Raw genomic sequence first — 21,757 nt, forward strand, 5'->3', positions numbered from 1 at the left:
AGGTTTGGGACTGTAGCTGGCAACCCCACCCGTCCCATAAAACCCTGGTGCTACTGAACTGGCACCAGAAGCTCCAAAGACCTCATCCCTGGAAGAAGCAGGATATTCGAAGATGGGCTACACCTGGGGACAACTTGAAAGACTGGCCCAGGACAGAGGCCTCTGACGAGCTGCTTTTGGCGACCCAGTAGGGGTGACGGGCTTAAGAAGAGCAAGGACTTTGACGTGCTACAATTCGTCTACCGCCACAACAGGTATAGAGCAGATGCAATCTCACTAGCTCTTTAGGTGGCTTTGGAGCACCTAGACAACAGCAGAACATACATCAGCTTGCTGTTTGTCAACTGCAGCTTAGTTTTTAACTATTTTGTCACACTATTAATCAAAAAGCTTCAAAGCCAGAGCCTCTGCAACTGGATTCTCATCTTCCACATGGGAGACAACTGGCTGTGCAGATGCCTCTTAACATCTGCTCTTCGCTGACAGTCATCACAGGTAGGGTTGCCAACTGTCCCGTATTAGCCGGGACAGCCCATATATTGGGCTAAATTGGTTTGTCCCATATGGGACCGCCCTTGTCCCGTATTTCCCCCGATAAGATAGAGCGTTCCTATGAGACATTTGGTAAGCCGGAATGTCGTAAAGTGCAGAAGCAATTACCATTAATTTATATGGGAAAAATTTTTGAACGTCCCAGACCCAAAAAATAACCTACCAAATCATACCAATAACGCATAAAACCTAAAATAACACTAACATATAGTGAAAGCAGGAATGATATGATAAATACACAGGCTATATAAAGTAGAAATAATGTATGTACAGTGTTTCAGAATAGGGAAGATTAAGCCAAAACCGATTTGTAGAAAAAAAATTGGCACGTACATGTATGCGCACACAGGTGCCCGCGCAAGGCTTCATGGTCATGATAGTCTTTCTCGGGGTAAACACAAGTGTCCTGTATTTAACTGCTACTTTTGTCCCTTATTTGGGAGTGAGAAAGTTGGCAACCCTAATCACAGGTACACCTCAAGGATGCAGGCTTAGGTCATTGCTGTACTCTACATGCACAACAGTGTGGTTAGGCATAGCTTAAACACCATCTATAAACTTCCCAATGACAACACTGTTGCTGGTAGAATCTCAGGTGGCAATGAAGAAGCGGGCAGAAGTGAGATAGATCGGTTGGTTGCAACGACATTCTTCCACTCAACTGTCAGCGAGACCAAGGAATTCATTGTAGATTTTAGGAAGGAAGGCATATTCCAGTCCTTATTGAGGGGTCAGCTGTGGAAAAGGCAAGCAACTTCAAGTTTACCAGGGGCGTCAGCATCTCAGAGAATCTATCCTGAGCCTAACACAATGATGCATTCAACATGAAGGCAAGGCAACTACTTTGTTGTGAATTTGAGGTGATTCGGTCTGTCACCAAAGACTTTTGCAAATATCTACAGGCGTACAGTGGAAAGCATCCTAACTGGTTGCATCGCAGTCTGACATGGAGCCTACAATGTGCAAGATTGAAAGGCTGCAGAGTCAGTTCCGTCATGTGTGCAACCCTCCGCACCATCAAGGACATCTTTAAAAGGTAGTGCCTCAAGAAGGCACATCCCTCACTAAAGACCCTCACCATCGAGGACATCCCCCTCTTCATGTTTACTTAATGCGGAAAGGGTTCAGGAGTCTAAAGATCCAGATTCAATGTTTTAAGGGAAGCCTCTTCCTCTCTTTCAGCAGATTTTTGAATCTTCCATGAACACTATCTCATTATTCGTCTTTTGCACCATGTATGTTTGTAACTTGCAGTAATTTTTATGATTTGCACCATACTACTGCCTCAACAGAACAAATTCCACAACTTCTGTCAATGGCTATAGACCGGATTCTAATTCTGTCAAGAGGAGCATTGGCATTCCTACAAAACTGCAACGCAGCTTCATTTGTCAGGTAGCAACAGACGGAACTAGGTTATCTCGTAGTCAAAGGACAAGATCGGAGCTCTGAAGTCATATCACACCCAGTTGTGAATAATGGTGAATAATAATTACCTAATACAGGAGATCCCAACCTTTTTCCAGCCACGGAACAACACCATCAAGCAAGGAGCTTGTAGAACCCAGGCTGGGAGCCCCTGACATAATGGGAGGAGGAAGCTTCAAGAGAATTACCATCCTCGATGGGTCCCAGCACATGAACTGAAGAAAAGGCCAAAAAGAAAATAAGAGAAGCCAATTCATTTCCTGTGACAACAAGAAATGACTGCGACCACTAGAAACAGCAGAGTCTACCAGCCCTGAGAACTTCCCATCTGTAGTAACCATGGCACTAAAGGAGACAAGGGATTCAAGGGCCCAAACATCTGCAGGTTCCGTTTTTTGTCTCACATCACCTGTACTTGGAAGTATATCACAGTTTTTTCCGTGAGTGCTGAATCTAATTCACCTCCTAATGAACAGCACCACTGGTATCTTCACCAAGAAATGTGTGCATTTCAAGGGGCAACTCATCACCATCTCAGGTGGATTAAGAATGGATAATAAATCTTTGTCTTTCCACTTGCAGGTAGACAGTATCCATTATCAGGGGCCCCTGCTACCCAGGACATGCTCTCTTCTCACTGTCTCCATCAGGTAGAAGGTAGAAGAGCCTCAGGACTCACACCACCAGGTTCAGAGGCAGTTACTACCCCTCAACTATCATGCTCTTGAGCCAAAGGGATAACTTCACTTGACTTCACTTGCCCCATCATTGAAATGTTCCTACAACCGACGGACTCCATCTCATGTTCCCAATATTTATTTATTATTATTATTTCTTTTGTATTTGCACAGCTTGTTGTCTTCTGCACTCTGGTGGAACATCCAGGTTGTGTGGTCTTTCATTGATTTGGTTACTATTCCATAGATTAATTGAATATGCCCACAAGAAAATGATTCTTCGGGTTGTATATGGTGACATACAGTGTGTACTGTGATAACAAAATTTACTTTTGAACTTTTCATGCCCAGTTCCCCCCCTCCAATATATATAAAATAATATTAACAAAGAATGTTAATATATGTGTAGGCTTGGAGTGGTTCAAAAGAGGTTTACTTGGATGTTATCTGGATTTCATGTGTTACAAGCAGAAGTTGGACAAACTTGGGTTGTCTTCTCAGGAGCTGCAGTGGTTGAAGTTGACCTGTTAGAACTTTATCGGATTATGAGAGGCTCAGACAGCCAGTACCCTTTTCCCAGGGTTGAAATGTTTAATATTAGAGGGCATGCATTTAAGATGAGGGGTAAATTCAAAGGAGAGGGGGCACTCTTTTTCACACAGGGAGCGATGGGTACGTGGGATCCACTGCCAGGAGTGGTGGTGGAGGCAAAAACAATAGAGGCATTTAAGAGTCTGTTAAAGAGGCACAGGAATGGGTGGAGGATGGAGAGCTATTGTTTTGGTAGAAAGGATTCGTTTACTTTGGCGTTAGTTTAGTCACCAAAACATCATGGTCTGATGGACCTGTTCCTATGCTTTACTGTTCTACATTCTCATAAATTAAGGGAGGGAAACACCAAAATCCTCCCTTGTGTTTGTGATGAAGGTCAGTGAGCTCATTCAAACAGGTCGCTATTTACGTGGAAACCATAGCTGGTGCAAAGTTGCAGGTCCTGATCTAAATTGCATCTGGCCCTCAGCTCCTTACAATAGTAACTGCCACTGAACTCCTAAGCATTTGTTATATATGGGACTGCTGACTAGCTGTCAGTGTGGGCTAGCCCAGTGCAAAGCTGGTACTTAATCCACCCTTCAGATGGTGTACGTTCACCTTCTTGTATGCAAGATTGTGTATTATCATGTCAGTACACGAGTGTAAAGGAGAACAAAATGATTGTTACTCTGGAAAATATTAGATGAAGACAGGAGGGTATGGAACTGAGGGGGGTGTATCTAGGACGCCAGGTAGCACCGTTGAGCCCTCTGGAGACGTCGTGGGCTTATCAACGAAACGTCAAAGAAGGAGGGTGCCCACCTGATGACCCCGATGATGTATCTACCCTCCCTCCTTGTCACCACCCCAAACCCACTGCCAACATCGAGAGTGCCAACTTACCATAGGGATTGAAACATCAAGTCCTAGTAGCTCTACTAATTGCATAGACAGGGAATTACGGGTTATGGGGAAAAGACAGGTAGGTAGAGATGAGTCCATGGCCAGATCAGCCATGATCTTATTGAATGGTGGAGCAGGCTCGACGGGCCAGATAGCTGACTCCTGCGCCTATTTCCTATGTTCTTGTGAAAAACACAATTAAAGAAGCAATATCCACAAATACATGATTGGCTTCTATAGTCTGTGCATAAAGTGATGCTTGGTGCAGGGATATCTGTACATAAGGTGACTCATGATAAAGTAAGGGTAGTGAGGGTGGTGGTGTGAGTTGTAGGGGTGGAGGTGTTGATCAGCCTTACTGCGTGTTGATTGCCAGTACAATTTAAGGCTGGTATTTGGCAGCATGTTAGCGTATTGCTATTACAACACCAGAGACCTGGGTTCAATTCCTGCCACTGTCTGCAAGGAGTTTGCACATTCTCCCTGCACCCTTGTAGGCTTCTGCCGGTTGCTCGGTTGAATATATTGATCCTTCTGTACATTACGGACCTGTGATGTGTTGTTCTTCCAGTTTACAATAAAACTGGGCTGTCGATGTGAGTGTAATGGTAAATATGTTGACAAGTTGTACATTATATAAAAGCATAGAAAAGAAGAAAAAGAAGTGTGAGAGTTCGGAGGAGGTTCTCAAGAATTGTTCCGGGAATGAAAGGGTTACCATATGAAGACTGGTTGAGGGCTCTGGGCCTGTACTCACTGGAATTCAGAAGAATGAGGGTGGATCTTATTGAGCCCATCCAATGTTGAAAGCCCTCAATAGAATGGTTGTGGAGAAGATATTTACTATGGTGGGGGAGTCTAGGACCAGAGGGCACAGCCTCAGAATAGAGAGGCATCCATTTAGAAAGGAGATTAGGAGGAATTTCTTTAGCCAGAGAGTGGTGAATCTGTGGAATTCATTGCCACAGGCAGCTGTAGAGGCCAAGTCATATTTAAGGCAGAGGTTGATGGGTTTTTGATTAGTTAGGGCATGAAGGGAGAAGGTAGGACACTGGGGCTGTGGGGAAGTAGATCATCCATGATGAAATGGTGGAGCAGATTCGATGGGCCAAATGGCCCAATTCTGCTCCTATCCCTTATTGTTTTTGTATAAAACTAGCGCAAGGTGATATCATAATAAATTCATACTTCTTTGCTGTGGTTCACTATAAAGGTGGGTATGTCAATGCTCCTATACATTATGTTTTTAATATTACAAAGCCGATGTGATGTTGATTGCTCTGCTCTGTAAAAAATGTTATGTCTATTCCTACTTGATCCCTTTGTGATCCTTTAAACTTGATCCCTTGATCCCTTTAAACTTTACTATTTAATGTCATCAATTCTAGTTTTTGTTAACTTGATTAAACAATTTAATTGGTTCCTCTGTACATTATAATGACAATGCTTGTCAATCCAGTTATGGGCTACAAAACTATGGCTGGCAAGATCTGAGTATTTTAACGCTAGGCTAGTGGTTACCGCAATGCTTTTACAGCTCAGGGCGTTCCAGAGTTTGGAGTTCAAATCCTATGCCTTTCTGTAAGGAGACCCTGTACGTCCTCCCCATGAAATGCGTGGGTTTTTTTCCGGGTCCTCCGGTTTCTTCACACAGTCCGAAATGTCTACTGGATAGGTTCATTGATGGCTTTGTGGCAAAGCTTGTGGATAATACAAAGATAGCTGGAGGGGCAGTAATATTGAGGAAGCTGGGAGTCCACAGAAGGACTTCCATTGGGAGAATAAGGAATGAGGTAGCAGATGGAAAAGGGTGCAGGAAAGTGTATGGTCCTGCACTTCGTTAGAAGAAATGAAGGTGCTGACTGTCTTCTAAATGAGGACCGAATTCAGAAATCAGAGGTGCAAAGGGAATTGGGAGTCCCGCCTTGAAAAAGAATCTTGGTACGAAACCTCGACTATTTATTCATTTTCATAAATGCTGCCTGACCTGCTGAGTTCCTCCAGCATTTTGTGTGTGTTGCTCTTGTATTTGAAGTGCAGGATTACCAAAAGGTCAGCTTGCAAGTTGAGTTGGTACTGAGAAAGGCAGATGCAATGTTAGCATTCATAGTGAGAGGACTGGAATATAAAAGCAAAGATGTGATGCTGAAGCTTTATAAAGCACTGATGAGGCCTCGCTTGGAGCGTTGCGAGCAGTTTTGGGCCCCTTATCTAAGGAAGGATGTGCTGGCATTGGAGAGGGTCCAGAGGAGGTTTACAAGAATGATCCAGGAATGAAAGTGTTAATGTATGAGGACTATTTGATGGCACTGGGCCTTTACTCACTGGAGTTTAGAAGAATGAGGGGGGAATCTCATTAAAACTACCAAATATTGAAAAGCCTGGATAGAGTGGACATGAAGCCGATGTTTTCTATAATAGGGGAGTCTAGGACCAGAGGGCACCGCCTCAGAATAGAAGGACATCCTTTTAGGATAGGGATGAAGAGAAATCTCTTTAGCTAGAGGAATTCATTGCCACAGGCGGCTGTGGAGGCCAAGTCATTGGGTATTTTTAAAGCAGAGATTGATAGGTTCTTGATTAGTAATGGTGTCAAAGGTTACAGGGAGAAGGCAAGAGAATGGGGTTGAGAGGGAAAATAAATCAGCCATGATGGAATGGTGGAGCAATCGATGGGCCGAACGATCCAGCGCTGCTATCTTATGATTTTATGGATGCGGTGGGCTGAGCAACACGTTTCTATTTTATGATTAAAATTGGTGTGTAGTCCAAAACTGACTATATTGTCTTTATTAAGCCACAAAATTTAAATTCAAGTAATTTATCTGGAATAAAAAGCTAGTATCATTGGAAGTAATCATAAGTGCTGATTGTAAAGGTTTAGTGCTCCACCATTTCCTTCAGGAAGGAAATCGAACATTATTACCCAGTCTGTCCTGTATGTGACATTGGATCCAGCGGTGTGGCTTAACTGCCAACAACCCCCCCCGCCCCCCAACCCCCCAAATGGCTTAGCAAACTAGCTTTTTAAAGAAAAGATTAGCTTTAGTTGTCACACGTACATCGAAACATACAGTGAAATGTGTCACGTGCGTCAAATCAAATCACCATGATGCTGGTATCAACGGAGACTGCCCGCAACCTTAACCCGCACGTCTTTGGAATGCGGCAGGAAACTAGAGCACGTCGAGGAAACCCATGCGGTCACGGGGAGAACGTACAAAGCCCTTACAGATCAGAATCAGGTTTAATTATCACCGGCATATGTCGTGAAATTTGTTGTGTTTGCAGCAGCAGTACAATGCAATATATAATGAGAAGAAAAGAATGTGAATTATATTAAGTATTTATATACACACTGTATATAGAAATATACACTGTCTGTGTATATATGTGTGCATGTATACACACATGCGCACACACCACCTTTTTAAGGCATTGCTCCATGAAGATGTCCTGGATACTATGAAGGCTGGTGCCCATGATGGAGCTGACTGAGTTTACAACTCTCTGAAGCTTATTTCGATCCTGTGTGGTAGCCTGCCTCCCCCCCACCCACCAGACGGTGATGCAGCCAGTTAGAATGCTCTCTACAGGATATCTGCATAAATTTAGGAGTGTTTTTGGTGACAAACCAAATCTCCTCAAGCTAATGAAACATAGCCGCTGTCGTGCTGCCTTTGTAGCTGCATTGATATGTTGGGACCAGGTTAGATCCTCAGAGATATTGACTCACAGGTCCTTGACACTGCTGACCCTTTGGTGCTGTAAACGTAGCATTGTCCGAACTGCTATGCTGCTGTGCTGAAACTATTTAAATAAGAAGTAAGCTAATGTTAATGCTGCCAACCTTGCTGATATGAAATGACTAAATTTCAGTTTCCTTGTGTGAATCCAGTTTATTTCATTAAGATACAGTGAGGAACAGGCTCTTCTGGCCCTTCAAAAAACAGCAATCCCCCGATTTAATTTCTGTCTGCATGGAGCAGATAAAATTGGCAAGGTCGAGCAACCCTGAATCTCCAGTAACGAGATCAAGAAACACAAGAGGGATAATTTTCCCACAGCCCACATAATTACATCCTAATCCTATCAGATTCCTTCTTCTCCAGCCCTTTTCCAATCCCACCCACTCGACTTCCCTTCTGGTTTGCCCTCCTCTCCCCTCCCTCCACCTTTTTATTCTGGCATCTTTCGCCTTCCTTTCCAGTCCCGACGAAGGCTCTCGGCCCGAAACATCGACTGTTTGTTCACGTCCATAGATGCTGCCCGTCCTGCTGAGTCCCTACAGCATTTTGTGTGTGTTACTCTTGCATCTACTCCTCCCCTGCCCTTTCACATCATCCTCCCTCCTAAGTGTGGATTGTGAACGATGAAGACCTGTGATCATTCCTATCAGACCTGGACTCTATCATAGCTGAACGGAGTCTGAGGGTCACTTATCTGTGTTCAGCATTGGAGCCAATCACATCTGGGTGAAGTCACAGGGTCAGTCACTTCTGACAAGGGAACTCACATCTGCACATGGCCCTGGGAGGGGGCAGTGGGATCAATCACATTTATACTGGACAAGACCAGAATCTTTATCATGGAGTACAGGGCAATATTTATTCCACAATAGTCGTTACCTGATTGCTGCTTTTTTGGTGCCTGTCCAGCAGGCCCGGGTATGAGAGTGGGTCACTCTTAAGTGCCAAGCTGATCTGGAGAGGTCGAGAATGGCTCCTTTGGCAGCAAAATCCAGGTCCTAGTGTGAGTTGTGATCCTCTGTTCGGACAATTTAAACACTAGCCTACATAGACTGGAGCTCCCATTTTCTGCGACTGTAAGGCTGTGTGACTGCCCCTGGCTGCTGTGCTCCGTGTCTGTGAGCTTTGTGGCGATTTGCCCTGCTGATATAGACTGAATACCGAGGCTTGAGGCCTATTCCGGGCTGTTCCAGGGATTTGGATCTAAAGATTCAATTTGGCTTGGAACGCTGTTGTTGTTGCTCGCTTCTATTCTTTGCATGTTTTTTTTCCCTTCTCTTTCTCTGTGCGTATTGGGGGTTGGTCTTATTTTTTTAAAATTATGTTTTTTTGGGTTCCTTGCTTTGCAGCTGCCTGTAAGCAAACAAATCTCAAGGTTGTATAATTACCTACATTCTTTGGTAATAAATATACTTTGAATCTCACCCTGATTGCCCACAGAATTGGCAATTTTTTTGTTAAAGTCAGAAAAATTCCTGAATTTGTAGGGTGGGGTTTGTTGTGGGCAGTAGGCAGGCGGAGAGCTATGTGTGGACATGTGATATGTATACAGTGCCTTGAAAAAGTATTCAGCACTCACAACTATTTTCACATTTTACTGTCTCATTTTCTAAATTTAAAATGGATTGAAGTAGGATTTTTGAGCTAATCTAGAAAATATTGTGCCTCGTCAAATCAAAAGAAAAATTCTAAATTTGTTAAGTTTACTAAAAATTTAAAAAAACAAAATTGTGAGGCTGAATAGGCCTTTGTAAATACTATGCTATCTTTCCTCAGGTGCAATACTGTATATTACTTTACCAACTCGCCCAGTTTTTGGATGTAGAAAATTAGAGGATCACCTGTTTTCAATAATTACCCCCTCTCTTTAAGGTCGAACAGTATGGTAGATTTTCAACAGACCAAACCAAATGAAGACGAAAAAAGCATTCAAGATAAGTCAGGGAAATGATTATAGAGAAGCAAATATCTGGGGAAATATACTAGACCATCTCAAAGGCAATGAACATACCTAAGAAGAAATTGGCAAATCTTGCTCCATCAGATTGTGCAGAGCTAATAGAGACTTATCCAAAAAGGCTACTAGCTGCGAGAGGTGGTTCAACTAAGTACTGAACGAAGGGGGCTGGATACTCCAAACTGCTAGCATTCCAGTTTCTGAATTTTTAGTTTTCTAGGCTTTTCAATTTTCATTGTCTTTTTGGGCTGTACTCTGGGGACATGCGATTCCCGAATGGAAATTTACAGTTAAATTGATGGAAGTCCCCAGTTGTTATACTTACCTATGCGAACAAAGGGTTGGGGGCTGAATACTTTTTCAAGGCACTGTATAATAGACATGTCCCCAGGGGTTAAGACGTTGAGAAGTTGCAGCTTCTGGTGGCTCCGCGAGGCTGCCCCTTTGTTTTTTTGTTTATTCTTTCTTCTGCGGTGATTGCTGATTGTTGTAGGCTGAGACAGGGTGGATTAGAGAAGAGCAATTTACACTTGACACAAGATAAGAGCATTTTTGCTGTAAAATTCATCAGTCTTTTGGAATACCATTGCTTTGCTTTTAATTTATTGTTTTGAAGAGAGAGAGAGAGAGAGAGAGAGGTAAATATAGTGGACAGGCCTGTAGGGAGCTCGAGAAGGCCTTGTGCAATGTGTATGGGTAGGATGTCCTGTATTTCCCAGCATGCCCCTCACTTCAACAGGCTCCTGTGATTAGAGGATCGGACACACTGGCCTCTTCTGACTTTTCAAAGTGGGCCCCACCATCATTACCAGCCTATTATTTACAGCACTAACTCACCTCCTGCAGTATCAGTGGCTCTGGAATGTCCCAGATTTGCCTGCGTTGGCAGAGAGTGTGGGGGGTTGGGACGATAGCTCGGGTGAAGCGTAACATTAAAGCAGTCAATTTGTGCTGGGAATCCCTCGGGTCTGATGCCCAGCAGGGAAAGTTGTGATAAATTCCTTTCAACAAACCTGTATTTTGGCAGGTCTGCGAAAAAGGCGAACACTTCAGAGTGATTAGGCTGACCTGTTTGGTTATTCGGTAGCTAGGACAGATGCTAGCTGCATAGGTGTGCCTGGCTGAGCAGGTTATCTGACCTTCCATTGTTCAGTATCAGTCTGAGTACATGATGGCTAACCTGACAAAGTTGTGACGGTTGAATTCCAGCCTCTTCTGTACTGATGCACAAGGACTAGGTTAGCACAGCGCTTCACAGCACAGGTGACCCAGGTTCAATTCCCGCCGCTGCCTGTAAGGAATTTGTCCGTTCTCCCCACGTGGGTTTCCTCTGGGTGCTCCGGTTTCCTCTCTCAATCTAAAGACACGCCGGTGGGTAGGTTAATTGGTCATTGTAAATTGCCCTAGGATTAAATCGGGGGATTGCTGGGCGGCGTGGCTCAAAGGGCAGGAAGGGCCTATTCCGCTCTGTATCTCGATAAATAAATTAATAAGTTTTAAAATTGTACATAAAGCCAGTAAATGCTCCATTTACTTGGAGTTCAGTTCTGGTCAACTCATTAATAGGAAGAATGTGGATGCTTTAGAGAGGGTGCAGAGGAGATTTACCAGGATGCTGCCTGGATTAGAGAGCGTGTCTTATCAGGAAAGGTTGAGTGAGCTAGGGCTTTTCTCTTTGGAGTGGAGAAAGATGAGAGATGACTTAGACCATAAATCATAGGAGCAGAATTAGGCCATTTGGCCCATCAAGTCTGCTCTGACATTCTTTCTTTTTTTTCTTTTCAAATCTTTTTGTTGTATATATAGGAAAAATAACATGATTACATCGAAGTAACAACACTTACAATGCCTCAAAAAAAACCCCATCATCTTAAAGATTGAAAACAAAATTTTGTGATAACAAAAAAAACCTACTGAGCAAAAAAGTGAGAAAAAAAAAGAGAACCCATTAGGTGTACAACCAAGGAGACAGGCGTCATATAAAAAGCTTCTAAAAATAAACATCAAACCGTCAGCAAGAAAAGAAAATATACTAAAAGAATTTACAATTAGATCGTGGAAAAATTATATCAATTAACTCAAACGATAATATCGAGCAAATGAGCCCCATCTTTTCTCAAAATCAAATAAAGGTTCAAAGGTTCGACTTCTAATTTTCTCCAAACTAAGACGTAGCATCACTTGAGAGAACCATTGTGACAAAGTGGGAGCTGATGTATCCTTCCACTTCAACAAAATGGCCCTCCTAGCTATTAATGTAACAAATGCAATAACATGTTGGTCAGGCACAGAAATACCATGAATATTTTGAGGAACTATTCCAAAAAGCACAGTTAATTTATTAGGTTGTAAATTAATTTTAAGTGCTTTAGAAATTGTTGAGAAAACCGACTTCCAGAACTGTTCCAATATAGAACAAGACCAAAACATATGTGTCAGTGTAGCTATCTCAGTTTTACATCTATCACAATGACTATCAACATAAGGAAAGATTTTAGAAAGTCTCTCCTTTGTCAAATGATAACGATGTACAATTTTAAATTGAATCAATGAATGGCTAGCACAAATTGAAGAAGAGTTAACCAACTTCAATATCCGCATCCAATCCTCTGTCATAAAAGTCAAATTAAGTTCCTTTTCCCAATCCTGTTTAATCTTAGACAAAGGACGCTTATCCCATTGTAATAGTAAATTATATTTATTGTTTGCTTATTTGTCTTTTGCACAGTGTTTGTTAATATTATGCATGGTTTTTCATATTTTATTTCTTTATTTCGTGATTTTTATTAACGACCTGGATGTGGGGGTAGAAGGGTGGGTTGGCAAGTTTGCAGACGACACAAAGGTTAGTGGTGTTGTAGATGGTGTAGAGGATTGTCAAAGATTGCAGAGAGTCATTGATAGGATGCAGAAGTGGGCTGAGAAGTGGCAAATGGAGTTCAACCCGGAGAAGTGTGAGCTGGTACACTTTGGAAGGACAAACTCCAGGCAGAGTGCAAAGTAAATGGCAGGATACTTGGTAGTGTGGAGGAGCAGAGGGATCTGGGGGTACATGTCCACAGATCCCTGAAAGTTGCCTCACAGGTACATAGGGTAGTTAAGAAAGCTTATGGGGTGTTAGCTTTCATAAGTCGAGGGATAGAGTTTAAGAGTTGCAATGTAATGATGCAGCTCTACAAAACGCAAACACGAGGAATTCTGCAGATGCTGGAAATTCAAGCAACACACATCAAAGTTGCTGGTGAACGCAGCAGGCCCAGGCAGCATCTCTAGGAAGAGGTACAGTCGACGTTTCAGGCCGAGACCCTTCGTCAAGACTAACTGAAGAAAGAGCTAGTGAGAGATTTAAAAGTGGGAGGGGGAGGGGGAGATCTATAAAACTCTGGTTAGGCTGCATTTTGAGTACCATGTCCAGTTCTGGTCACCTCACTATAGGAAGGATGTGGAAGCATTGGAAAGGGTACAGAGGAGATTTACCAGGTGCTGCCTGGTTTAGAGAGTATGCATTATGATCAGAGATTAAGGGAGCTAGGGCTTTACTCTTTGGAGAGAAGGAGGATGAGAGGAGACATGATAGAGGTGTACAAGATATTAAGAGGAATAGATAGAGTGGATAGCCAGTGCCTCTTCCCCAGGGCACCACTGATCAATACAAGAGGACATGGCTTTAAGGTAAGGGGTGGGAAGTTCAAGGGGGATATTAGAGGAAGGTTTTTTACTCAGAGAGTGGTTGGTGCGTGGAATACACTGCCTGAGTCAGTGGTGGAGGCAGATACACTAGTGAAGTTTAAGAGACTACTAGACAGGTATATGGAGAAATTTAAGGTGGGGGCTTATATGAGAGGCAGGGTTTGAGGGTCGGCACAACTTTGTGGGCCGAAGGGCCTGTAATGTGCTGTACTATTTTGTGTTCTATGTTCTGCTTTCCTGTAAATGCCTGCAACAGAATGATTATGGTGCCATATAAATATTTTGATAATTTAGCTTTGAACTTAGCTCTCCATAGTACAGCTGTGGAAGTTTGCTAGAGTCTTTGGTGAAACTTTGAATTCTAGTGACCAAGTGACACTGGGCTCGTGATGGCTATGTTACACTTTGACCTGAATTGCTTTCCTTATTTCGTTCGTTCGAGGTGATTTGGGAAATTCTTTTGGAAAGACTTATTACATTTTGAGTCAATTCTCAGCAGTATCAATTCCCTTACCACTGAGTGCTGTTTTATTTCAGAGCAAGCTGCACATGGAAGGCTTCCGCAGTCTGAAAGAAGGAGAGCCAGTGGAGTTTACATTCAAGAAATCGTCCAAGGGTTTGGAATCGATACGGGTAACAGGTCCAGGCGGCACCTCCTGCATCGGGAGTGAAAGGAGGCCTAAAGGGAAGAATATGCAAAAGCGAAGACCCAAGGGGGACAGGTGAGGTGGTGAGGGGGTTGGTGGGCAGAGCTGTCCGAGCAGCGTGCGATCCCAGTCCTCGAAAAGCCTTGTGTCAGAGCCAGCGGCTTGTGCATCGTTGCATCCCGAAATACAGAATGGGAGGAAACAGGGAGAGGGGAGATGAGGTGCGAAGTGAAGATAAATTTGTCATCACTGCGGTACGGCAAAATTCTACCTCCCAAGGATGCTGGAGTCATCCAGCTTCACCTGAGGTGATGTGGTTTCAAGCTTCTGCAAGGTGGCGTAGTGGCTAGCGCAACGCTTCGCGGTGCATTTCCCGCTGCTGCCTGTCAGGAGTTTGTACGTTCTCCCCATGATCGTGTGGGTTTCCTCCGGGTTCCTGCCACAGTCCAAAGATGTACCGGTTGGTAGGTTATTTGGTCATTGTAAATTTTACTGTGATTAGGCTAGGGTTAAATCAGGGGATTGTTAGGCAGTGTGGCTCAAAGGGCTCGGAAGGCCCTGTATCTCAGTAAATAAATAAATCCACCTGAAGTGAGAACAATGGTTCAGAAGCACAGTATTCTAAGGTTTGGTTCCTATTGCACTCAGAATGAAATGGGTGGGAGGGTGTTACTGAGTTAGACGCAGAGCATTGGGCAGGTTTGCGATTAAGACACTGGGGAGCTGTAATGATGTCAAGCAGTTAGTCAGGTTTGAGTCAGTGAGCTTTCATGAAGCAGCAGTTAATGAGCTGAAATGTACTTAACCTTTCATTGGCGGCCTGAGGAGAACCACTGGTGAGGTGCCGAGCAGGTTCGTGGCCCGCACCGGAAAACAAGACGTACAGAACACGCCTAAATGTCACTTGGGGGCATGGTTGTTATTACTGGTTGAGGCATTGTGTTCTAGAGTCAGGAAGGTATGTTGTAGCTTATTAAAACTGTTGTTAGACCACCTCTGGAGTGTTTTATTCAGCTCTGGTTGCTCCATTATAGGAAGGAAGTGGAGCCATTGGAGAGGGCGTGGAAGGGGCTTACCAGCATGCTGCCTGGATTAGAGGGTATGACCTATAAGGAGAAGTAGGACAAACTTGGCTTGTTTTCTCTAGAGCAACAGAGTTTGAGGGGAGACCTGGTAAAAGTTTATAAGAGGTTTGGTTCACAGCTGGTTTCTTTAACCCAGGAAAGAGTCTAATTTAAGATGAGAGGCGGCAAGTTGAAAAGAAATGTGTGGCGCAGGTTTAGATTGCAATTTCTTACATCGAAACTTGCAGCTAAAGTATATCTTTTACATGAACAACCAACACACCTAGGGATGTGCTGGGGGCAGCCCGTGGGTCCTTTTCACAAGATGGTGGCCATCTAGAATGCGAAGTGGTAGTGGAGGCAGGCACGATAGATGTAGTTAAAAACATAGAATATAGAATAGTACAGCACAGTACAGGCTCTTCGGCCCACATTGTTGTGCTGACCTTCAAACCCTGCCTCCCATATAATCCCCCACCTTAAATTCCTCCATATACCTGTCTGGTAGTCTCTTAAACCTCACTAGTGTATCTGCCTCCACCACTGACTCAGTATTCCACGCACCAACCACTCTCTCAGTAAAAAAACCTTCCTCTAATATCCCCCTTGAACTTCCCACCCCTTACCTTAAAGCCATGTCCCCTCGTATTGAGCAGTGGTGCCCTGGGGAAGAGCCGCTGGCTATCCACTCTATCTATTCCTCTTATTATCTTGTACACTTCTATCACGTCTCCTCTCATCCTCCTTCCCTCCAAGAGGTCCTTGGGCATGTGAATGCAGAGAATGGAGCTGAACCTGGGTAGGCAGAAGGGAAGAGTGTAGCGAGGCATTTAATTACTAGTTTAATTAGTCTGGCACAGCACTGTGGGACAAGGAGCCTGTCCCCTGCTGTACTGCACTTTGTCTGGGCTCCTGCTTAGCAGCTGAGCTGGGGGGACATGTCGCATTTTATATCTGCCGCCTGCCCGGCCCGTGTCCCTCACGTCGGACGTGACTGGTGTACTTGCTTCTGCTCCATCTCATGGGTCGCTGAGCTTGTCAGAGAGGTAAGTGTAAGAAAAGATATATAAAAGTTTTTTTAAAAACTATTTTTATGAGTTAATTTATGAGACCTTTTGAGCATTTTGGGGTTCTGCTGCCTGAAATCGGGGGATAGGATTGAGGCCCAAGCTGAAGGAAGCCTATAAATCAGGGGGTCCCAGCCTTTTTTATATCATGGACCAAGAACATTAAGCAAGTGGTCTGAAGACCCCAGGTTGGGAACTCCTGCGCTAAGGGGTTACCAGACGTTAGTGCGGTTTTGGGGTCTAGCCGAGGCAGAGGAGTGCGAGTGTGAAGAACAGGCTTGACAGCAATGATCCAGCCATTGTTTCAGCAGTGAAACCAGATGTTCACCTTCTTTATATAGAAATGTCTGGATAGGCAAATGCGAATTGGAACGACTAGAGAAGAAAACCAGCAACGGAGGCAGAAAGGGACAGAGATAGCAGTAGAGAGAGAGAGAGAAAAAAAAATGGGCAGACATGGAGGTTGGAGGTGTTGTGGATAGTGTGGAGGGCGGTCAGAGGTTACAGCGGGACATTGATAGGATGCAAAACTGGGCTGCGAAGTGGCAGATGGAGTTCAACCCAGATAAGTGTGAAGTGGTTCATTTTGGTAGGTCAAATATGATGGCAGAATATAGTATTAATGGTAAGGCTCTTGGCAGTGTGGAGGAAGGGTGGGATTTTGGGGTCCGAGTCCACAGGACGCTCAAAGCAGCTGCGCAGGTTGACGCTGTGGTTAAGAAGGCAAACGGTGTATTGGCCCTCATCAATCTTGGAATTGAACTTAGGAGCTGAGAGGTAATGTTGCAGCTATATAGGACCCTGGTCAGACCCCACTTGGAGTACTGTGCTCAGTTCTGGTTGCCCTACTACAGGAAGGATGTGCAAACCATAGAAAGGGTGCAGAGGAGATTTACGAGGATGTTGCCTGGATTGGGGAGCATGCCTTATGAGAATAGGTTGAGTGAACTCAGCCTTTTTTCCTTGGAGCGACGGAGGATAAGAGGTGACCTGATAGAGGTGCATAAGATGATGAGAGGCGTTGGTCGTGTGGATAGTCAGAGGCTTTTTCCCCAGGGCTGAAATGGCTGCCACAAGAGGACACAGGTTTAGGGTGCTGGGGAGTAGGTACAGAGGAGATGTCAGGGGTAAGTTTTTTATGCACAGGGTGGTGAGTGCGTGGAATGGGCTGCCAGCAACGGTGGTGGAGGCGGATACGACAGGGTCTTTTAAGAGACTTTTGGATAGGTATATGGAGCTTAGAAAAACAGAGGGCTGTGGGTAAGCCTAGTAACTTCTAAGGTAGGGACATGTTTGGCACAACTTTGTGGGCTGAAGGAGCCTGTATTGTGTATGTTTCTAAAATAGGAAAATCTAAATCCAATTTCTGTAATTGCTGTCTGAAGAAAAATCCCCAGCCATCACCTGCACCCTGGCACATTCTCACCATGATTATTTCCACTTAGTGCCTTTATGGGCTTGTCCCCTGGCCCAGCTCGTCTGCTACAGAAAACTTTATGCTCTGCTTTTGTTACCACTGCTGTAACCTCACACTAATGGTAAGTCTCCAATCTTTTACTATTAAACTACTTTGTTGCCTGAATCTTAACTTGCATCATCCCATTCTCCCCTGACCACTGTGCTCCCTGATTTAACAGAGCATCAATTTAAAATAAAAAGAAAATCTCATTCATTTCTACCAGTGTAACGCGCTCTCGACCCTGCAGCCCTGCATTACATGCAGGCCTCCTGTGCGTCTCCAGTTTAATTGTTTCACCATCAGGAGCAGTGTTTACCTCCTATGCCCCTCTACCTCCCTTTTAACCTCTAGGATGCACTTTAAAACCACTGTCCTCAATAATATGCCTATTATCATTTTTGGTAGTTTGGAGTCAAATATTTTTTGATTTCAAAAAGCCCTGTTTTCATGCGCTGGGTGTCATACTGCTAATGACTTTTGACAATGAGGCACAGAAGTACAGAATGGGACAGAGGTAGGGGATTAAAAGGAGGGAGAGTAAGAGGGAAATGATATAGAGAGTGTGATGGGAAAGTTTGTCATTTATTTATTTATTGAGATACAGCACAGAATAGGCCCTTGCGGCCCTTTGAGCTGCGTCATCCAGCAACCCCTGATTTAACCACAGCCTAATCATGGAGTAACTTACAATGACCAATTAACCTACCAACCCGTATGTCTTTGGACTGTGAGAGGAAACCGGCACACCCGGAGAAAACCCATGCATTCCAAGGGGAGCTTGTACTGACCTCCTTGCAGATGACGTCAGAATTGAACTGGAAACTCCGCACCGAGGCGGAATAGTGTCACGCTAACTGCAACGCTACTCTGGCGCCTAGTCGGAACATAGAACATGGAACCTAGAGCTGTATAGCACAGGAACAGGCCATTCAGCCCACAATGTTGTGCTGAACCAGCTAAAAAACAAATCAAAAACACCCAAACACTAATCCCTCCTACCTACACCATGTCCATATCCCTCCATCTTCCTTATACCCATGTGCCTATCCAAATGTCTCTTAAAAGCCTTTAATGTATTTGCCTCTACCACCACACCAGGCAGAGCATTCCAGGCATCCACGACTCTCTGAAGTAAAAAACTTAACCCCTCACGTTCCCCTTGAACCCACCCCCTCTCACCTTCAATGCATTCCCTCTGGTATTAGATATCTCGACCCTGGGAAACAGATACTCCCTGTTTACTCTATCTATGCCTCTGATAATCTTGTAAACCTCTATCAGATCTCCCCTCAGCTTCTGACTCTCCAGAGGAAACAACCCAAGTTTGTCCAGCCTCTCGTGATAGCACATACTCTCTAAACCAGGCAGCATCCTGGTAAACATCTTCTGCACCCTCTCCAAAGCCTCAACATCCATCGTATAGTGGGGACACCAGAACTCCATGTAATACTCATACAGTTGGAGTTGGAGGACTTTCAATTGTTTGAGAGGATGAAAAATAGGGTAGGGACTGGTGAGGATGGTTAACTCCCTGAGGGTATGTAGTTTGTTTGGGAAGTGCCCTCGTGACCTTAATCCCCCCCCTTATCAGTGTGATTGATTTTCATTTAATATTTCCATGGCGACTGAGACTGATGTCATTGATTAATTGAGCCCCCAGTCTCCTTTGTGTTTATTTACCAATTGAATCTCATGAATTATTTATTTTGCATCTCTTATTTATTTGCCTTCAAAGGTCAAGAGGCGATGATTAAAGTAGGATGCCCATTTGGGGATGTCAGCTCTCCAATACCTTGCGGTCTGCTCTGAGCTTCGTTCTAATTTCCAATTTTCCCTGAGTTTTATGCAACTGAAGTGATGCCATCGCTGAACTTAATGGAGAAGGAAATTTTCCTGCCTGATTTCCGATCACTTCCAGGAAAGTTGCTAATTCCTGGTGTTCCGGCCTTGATGTACCAACAGCCATCATTAGAGACTCTGTACTGAGACCTCCCACTCCAGTTGCCCTCCCCTGCCTCAGGGCATACACTCCTTGACCTGTCGATCATCGTGGAAATGCGAAGGGAATTTCAAGGCACCCTAAAGCACTTTAGTGCCAGAGTGGTTCTTTGAAGTGTACTCACTGTTGTAAAGCAGGAAACGTAGCAGCCAGTTATAATCTGAGGATGATCACATAATCTGCTGACGTTCGTTAGCGGATCAACTTTGGGCGAGAGCGGGTCATTGCTGTGGAGAGCGTTCGGGCCGACTGCATGACTGGCTGTTATGGGGGTGGTGGGGGTGGGGGAGTGGGGTGGTGGCTCTACAAAGGATCAAAGTAGCTGCAGAAAGTTTGAACTCTCCGTCCTGGGCACCAGCCTCCCCAGCATCCAGGACACTCAAGGAGCGATGCCTCAAAAAGGCGGCATCCATCAATGAAGACCCCCATCACTCAGGACATGCCCCCTGCTCATTGCTGCCACCAGGAGCCTGAAGGCACTCACTCAGTGACTCAGAAACAGCTTCTTCCCCTCTGCCGTCAGATTTCTGAATGGACAACGAACCCGTGAACACAACCTCACTTTTTTTTTCTCTTTTTATGCACTACTGATTTAACTTCTACATATACTTGCTGTAATTTACAGTTATTATTATGTATTACATTGTACTGCTGCCACAAAGGCAGTGAATTTCACAACATATGCCAGCGATATTAAACCTGATCCTGATTCTGATCTTTTCTGAAATAGTGCAGATGTGTTTGACATCCATCTTCTAAGTTGAATGGGGCTTGACAGATGGATCTCTAAGTATGATGCATTTCCTTGGTAATACATTGGAGATTTAAAACAAATCATACTGAGGTTCACGATCAGGGTATTAGAGGAAGGGAAGTGCTTTGGGTTTGGTGTGTATTTAGAAATCAGATGGCAGAGGGGAAGGAGCTGTTCTGAATCGCTGAGTGTATGCCTTCAGGCTCCTGTACCTCCTCCCTGACAATAGCAATGAGAAGAGGGAACATCCTGGGTGGACTGTCTATTGCAAATGGCTCTCAGGGTGAGCTGACTGCTTGAATCTCTGCAGTCCTTCTTGGTGAGGGTATTCCCAAGGCATTGTTGGGCAGCAGCGATTTGCAGAAGTTTACTCAGTCCTACATTTAATTTTATCAAAATGTGTATGTTGATGGTCAATACTCCACACTGGGAACATAATTGCCTTGATGCTTTTTTTAAAGCTGGGCTGGAATAGCAATAGGAAATATCCCAAAGATTTTTTACTATCAAAATGCCCCAATGACTTATTCTGATTTGCTTGTAGCGTTGCCCAGGTTAATTTGTCATCACTGGGATCCTTTGGACAAACAATAATGGGTTGTCATAAGACCATAAGACATAGTAGTAGAACTAGCCCATCAAGTTTGCTCCGCTGTATGATCACGGCTGATTTATTTTCCCTCTCAACCCCATTCTTCTTGTCTACTCTTCATAAATTTTGACGCGCTTACTAATAAAGAACCCATCAATCTCCATTTTAAATGACTTGTGTCTGTTGCAATGAGTTGTATAAACTCTCAACCCTCTGGCTAAAAGAGATCTTAATCTTTGTCCTAAAGGGATGTCCTATTCTCTCCTACTCTCCCACAAACGGAAACATCCTCTCCACATCTACTCTATTCGGTAATTTTCAATGAGAACCCCGCCCAGGCCCAGAGCTATCAAATGCTCCTCATACATTAACCCTTCCATTCTGGGATAAATCTCAAAACTCCACCTGGATCCTCTCCAACACCAGCACATCCTTCCTCAAATATGGGGCCCAGAACTGCTCACGATGTTTCAAATGTGGTCTAACCAATGCCCTATAAAACATTCACATTGCATTCTTGTTTCTATATTCTAGTCCTCTCAAAATGAATGCTAACATTGCATTTACCTTCCTCACCACTGACTCAAGCTGCAAGTTAAGCTTTATGGAATCTTGCACGAGGACTCCCAAGTCCCATTGCAGCTTTGAATTTACCTCGTATTTAGAAAATAGTCTTTACCATTAT

The 21,757-nt window shown here is 44.1% G+C and overlaps 1 protein-coding gene across 1 annotated transcript in view; it reads left to right on the forward strand.

Annotated features, from left to right (window-relative positions):
- Nucleotides 1-21,757, forward strand: part of LOC134338079 (protein lin-28 homolog A-like) — a 102,400-nt gene that overhangs the window by 72,665 nt on the left and 7,978 nt on the right. The window contains exons 4-5 of the mRNA XM_063033615.1: nucleotides 14,028-14,212; nucleotides 17,975-18,014. Coding sequence (XP_062889685.1) covers nucleotides 14,028-14,212; nucleotides 17,975-18,014 — 225 coding nt within the window. The remainder of the gene's footprint in view (nucleotides 1-14,027; nucleotides 14,213-17,974; nucleotides 18,015-21,757) is intronic.

This window comes from Mobula hypostoma, chromosome 26, assembly GCF_963921235.1.
Source record: "Mobula hypostoma chromosome 26, sMobHyp1.1, whole genome shotgun sequence".
NCBI classification, from domain to species: domain Eukaryota; kingdom Metazoa; phylum Chordata; class Chondrichthyes; order Myliobatiformes; family Myliobatidae; genus Mobula; species Mobula hypostoma.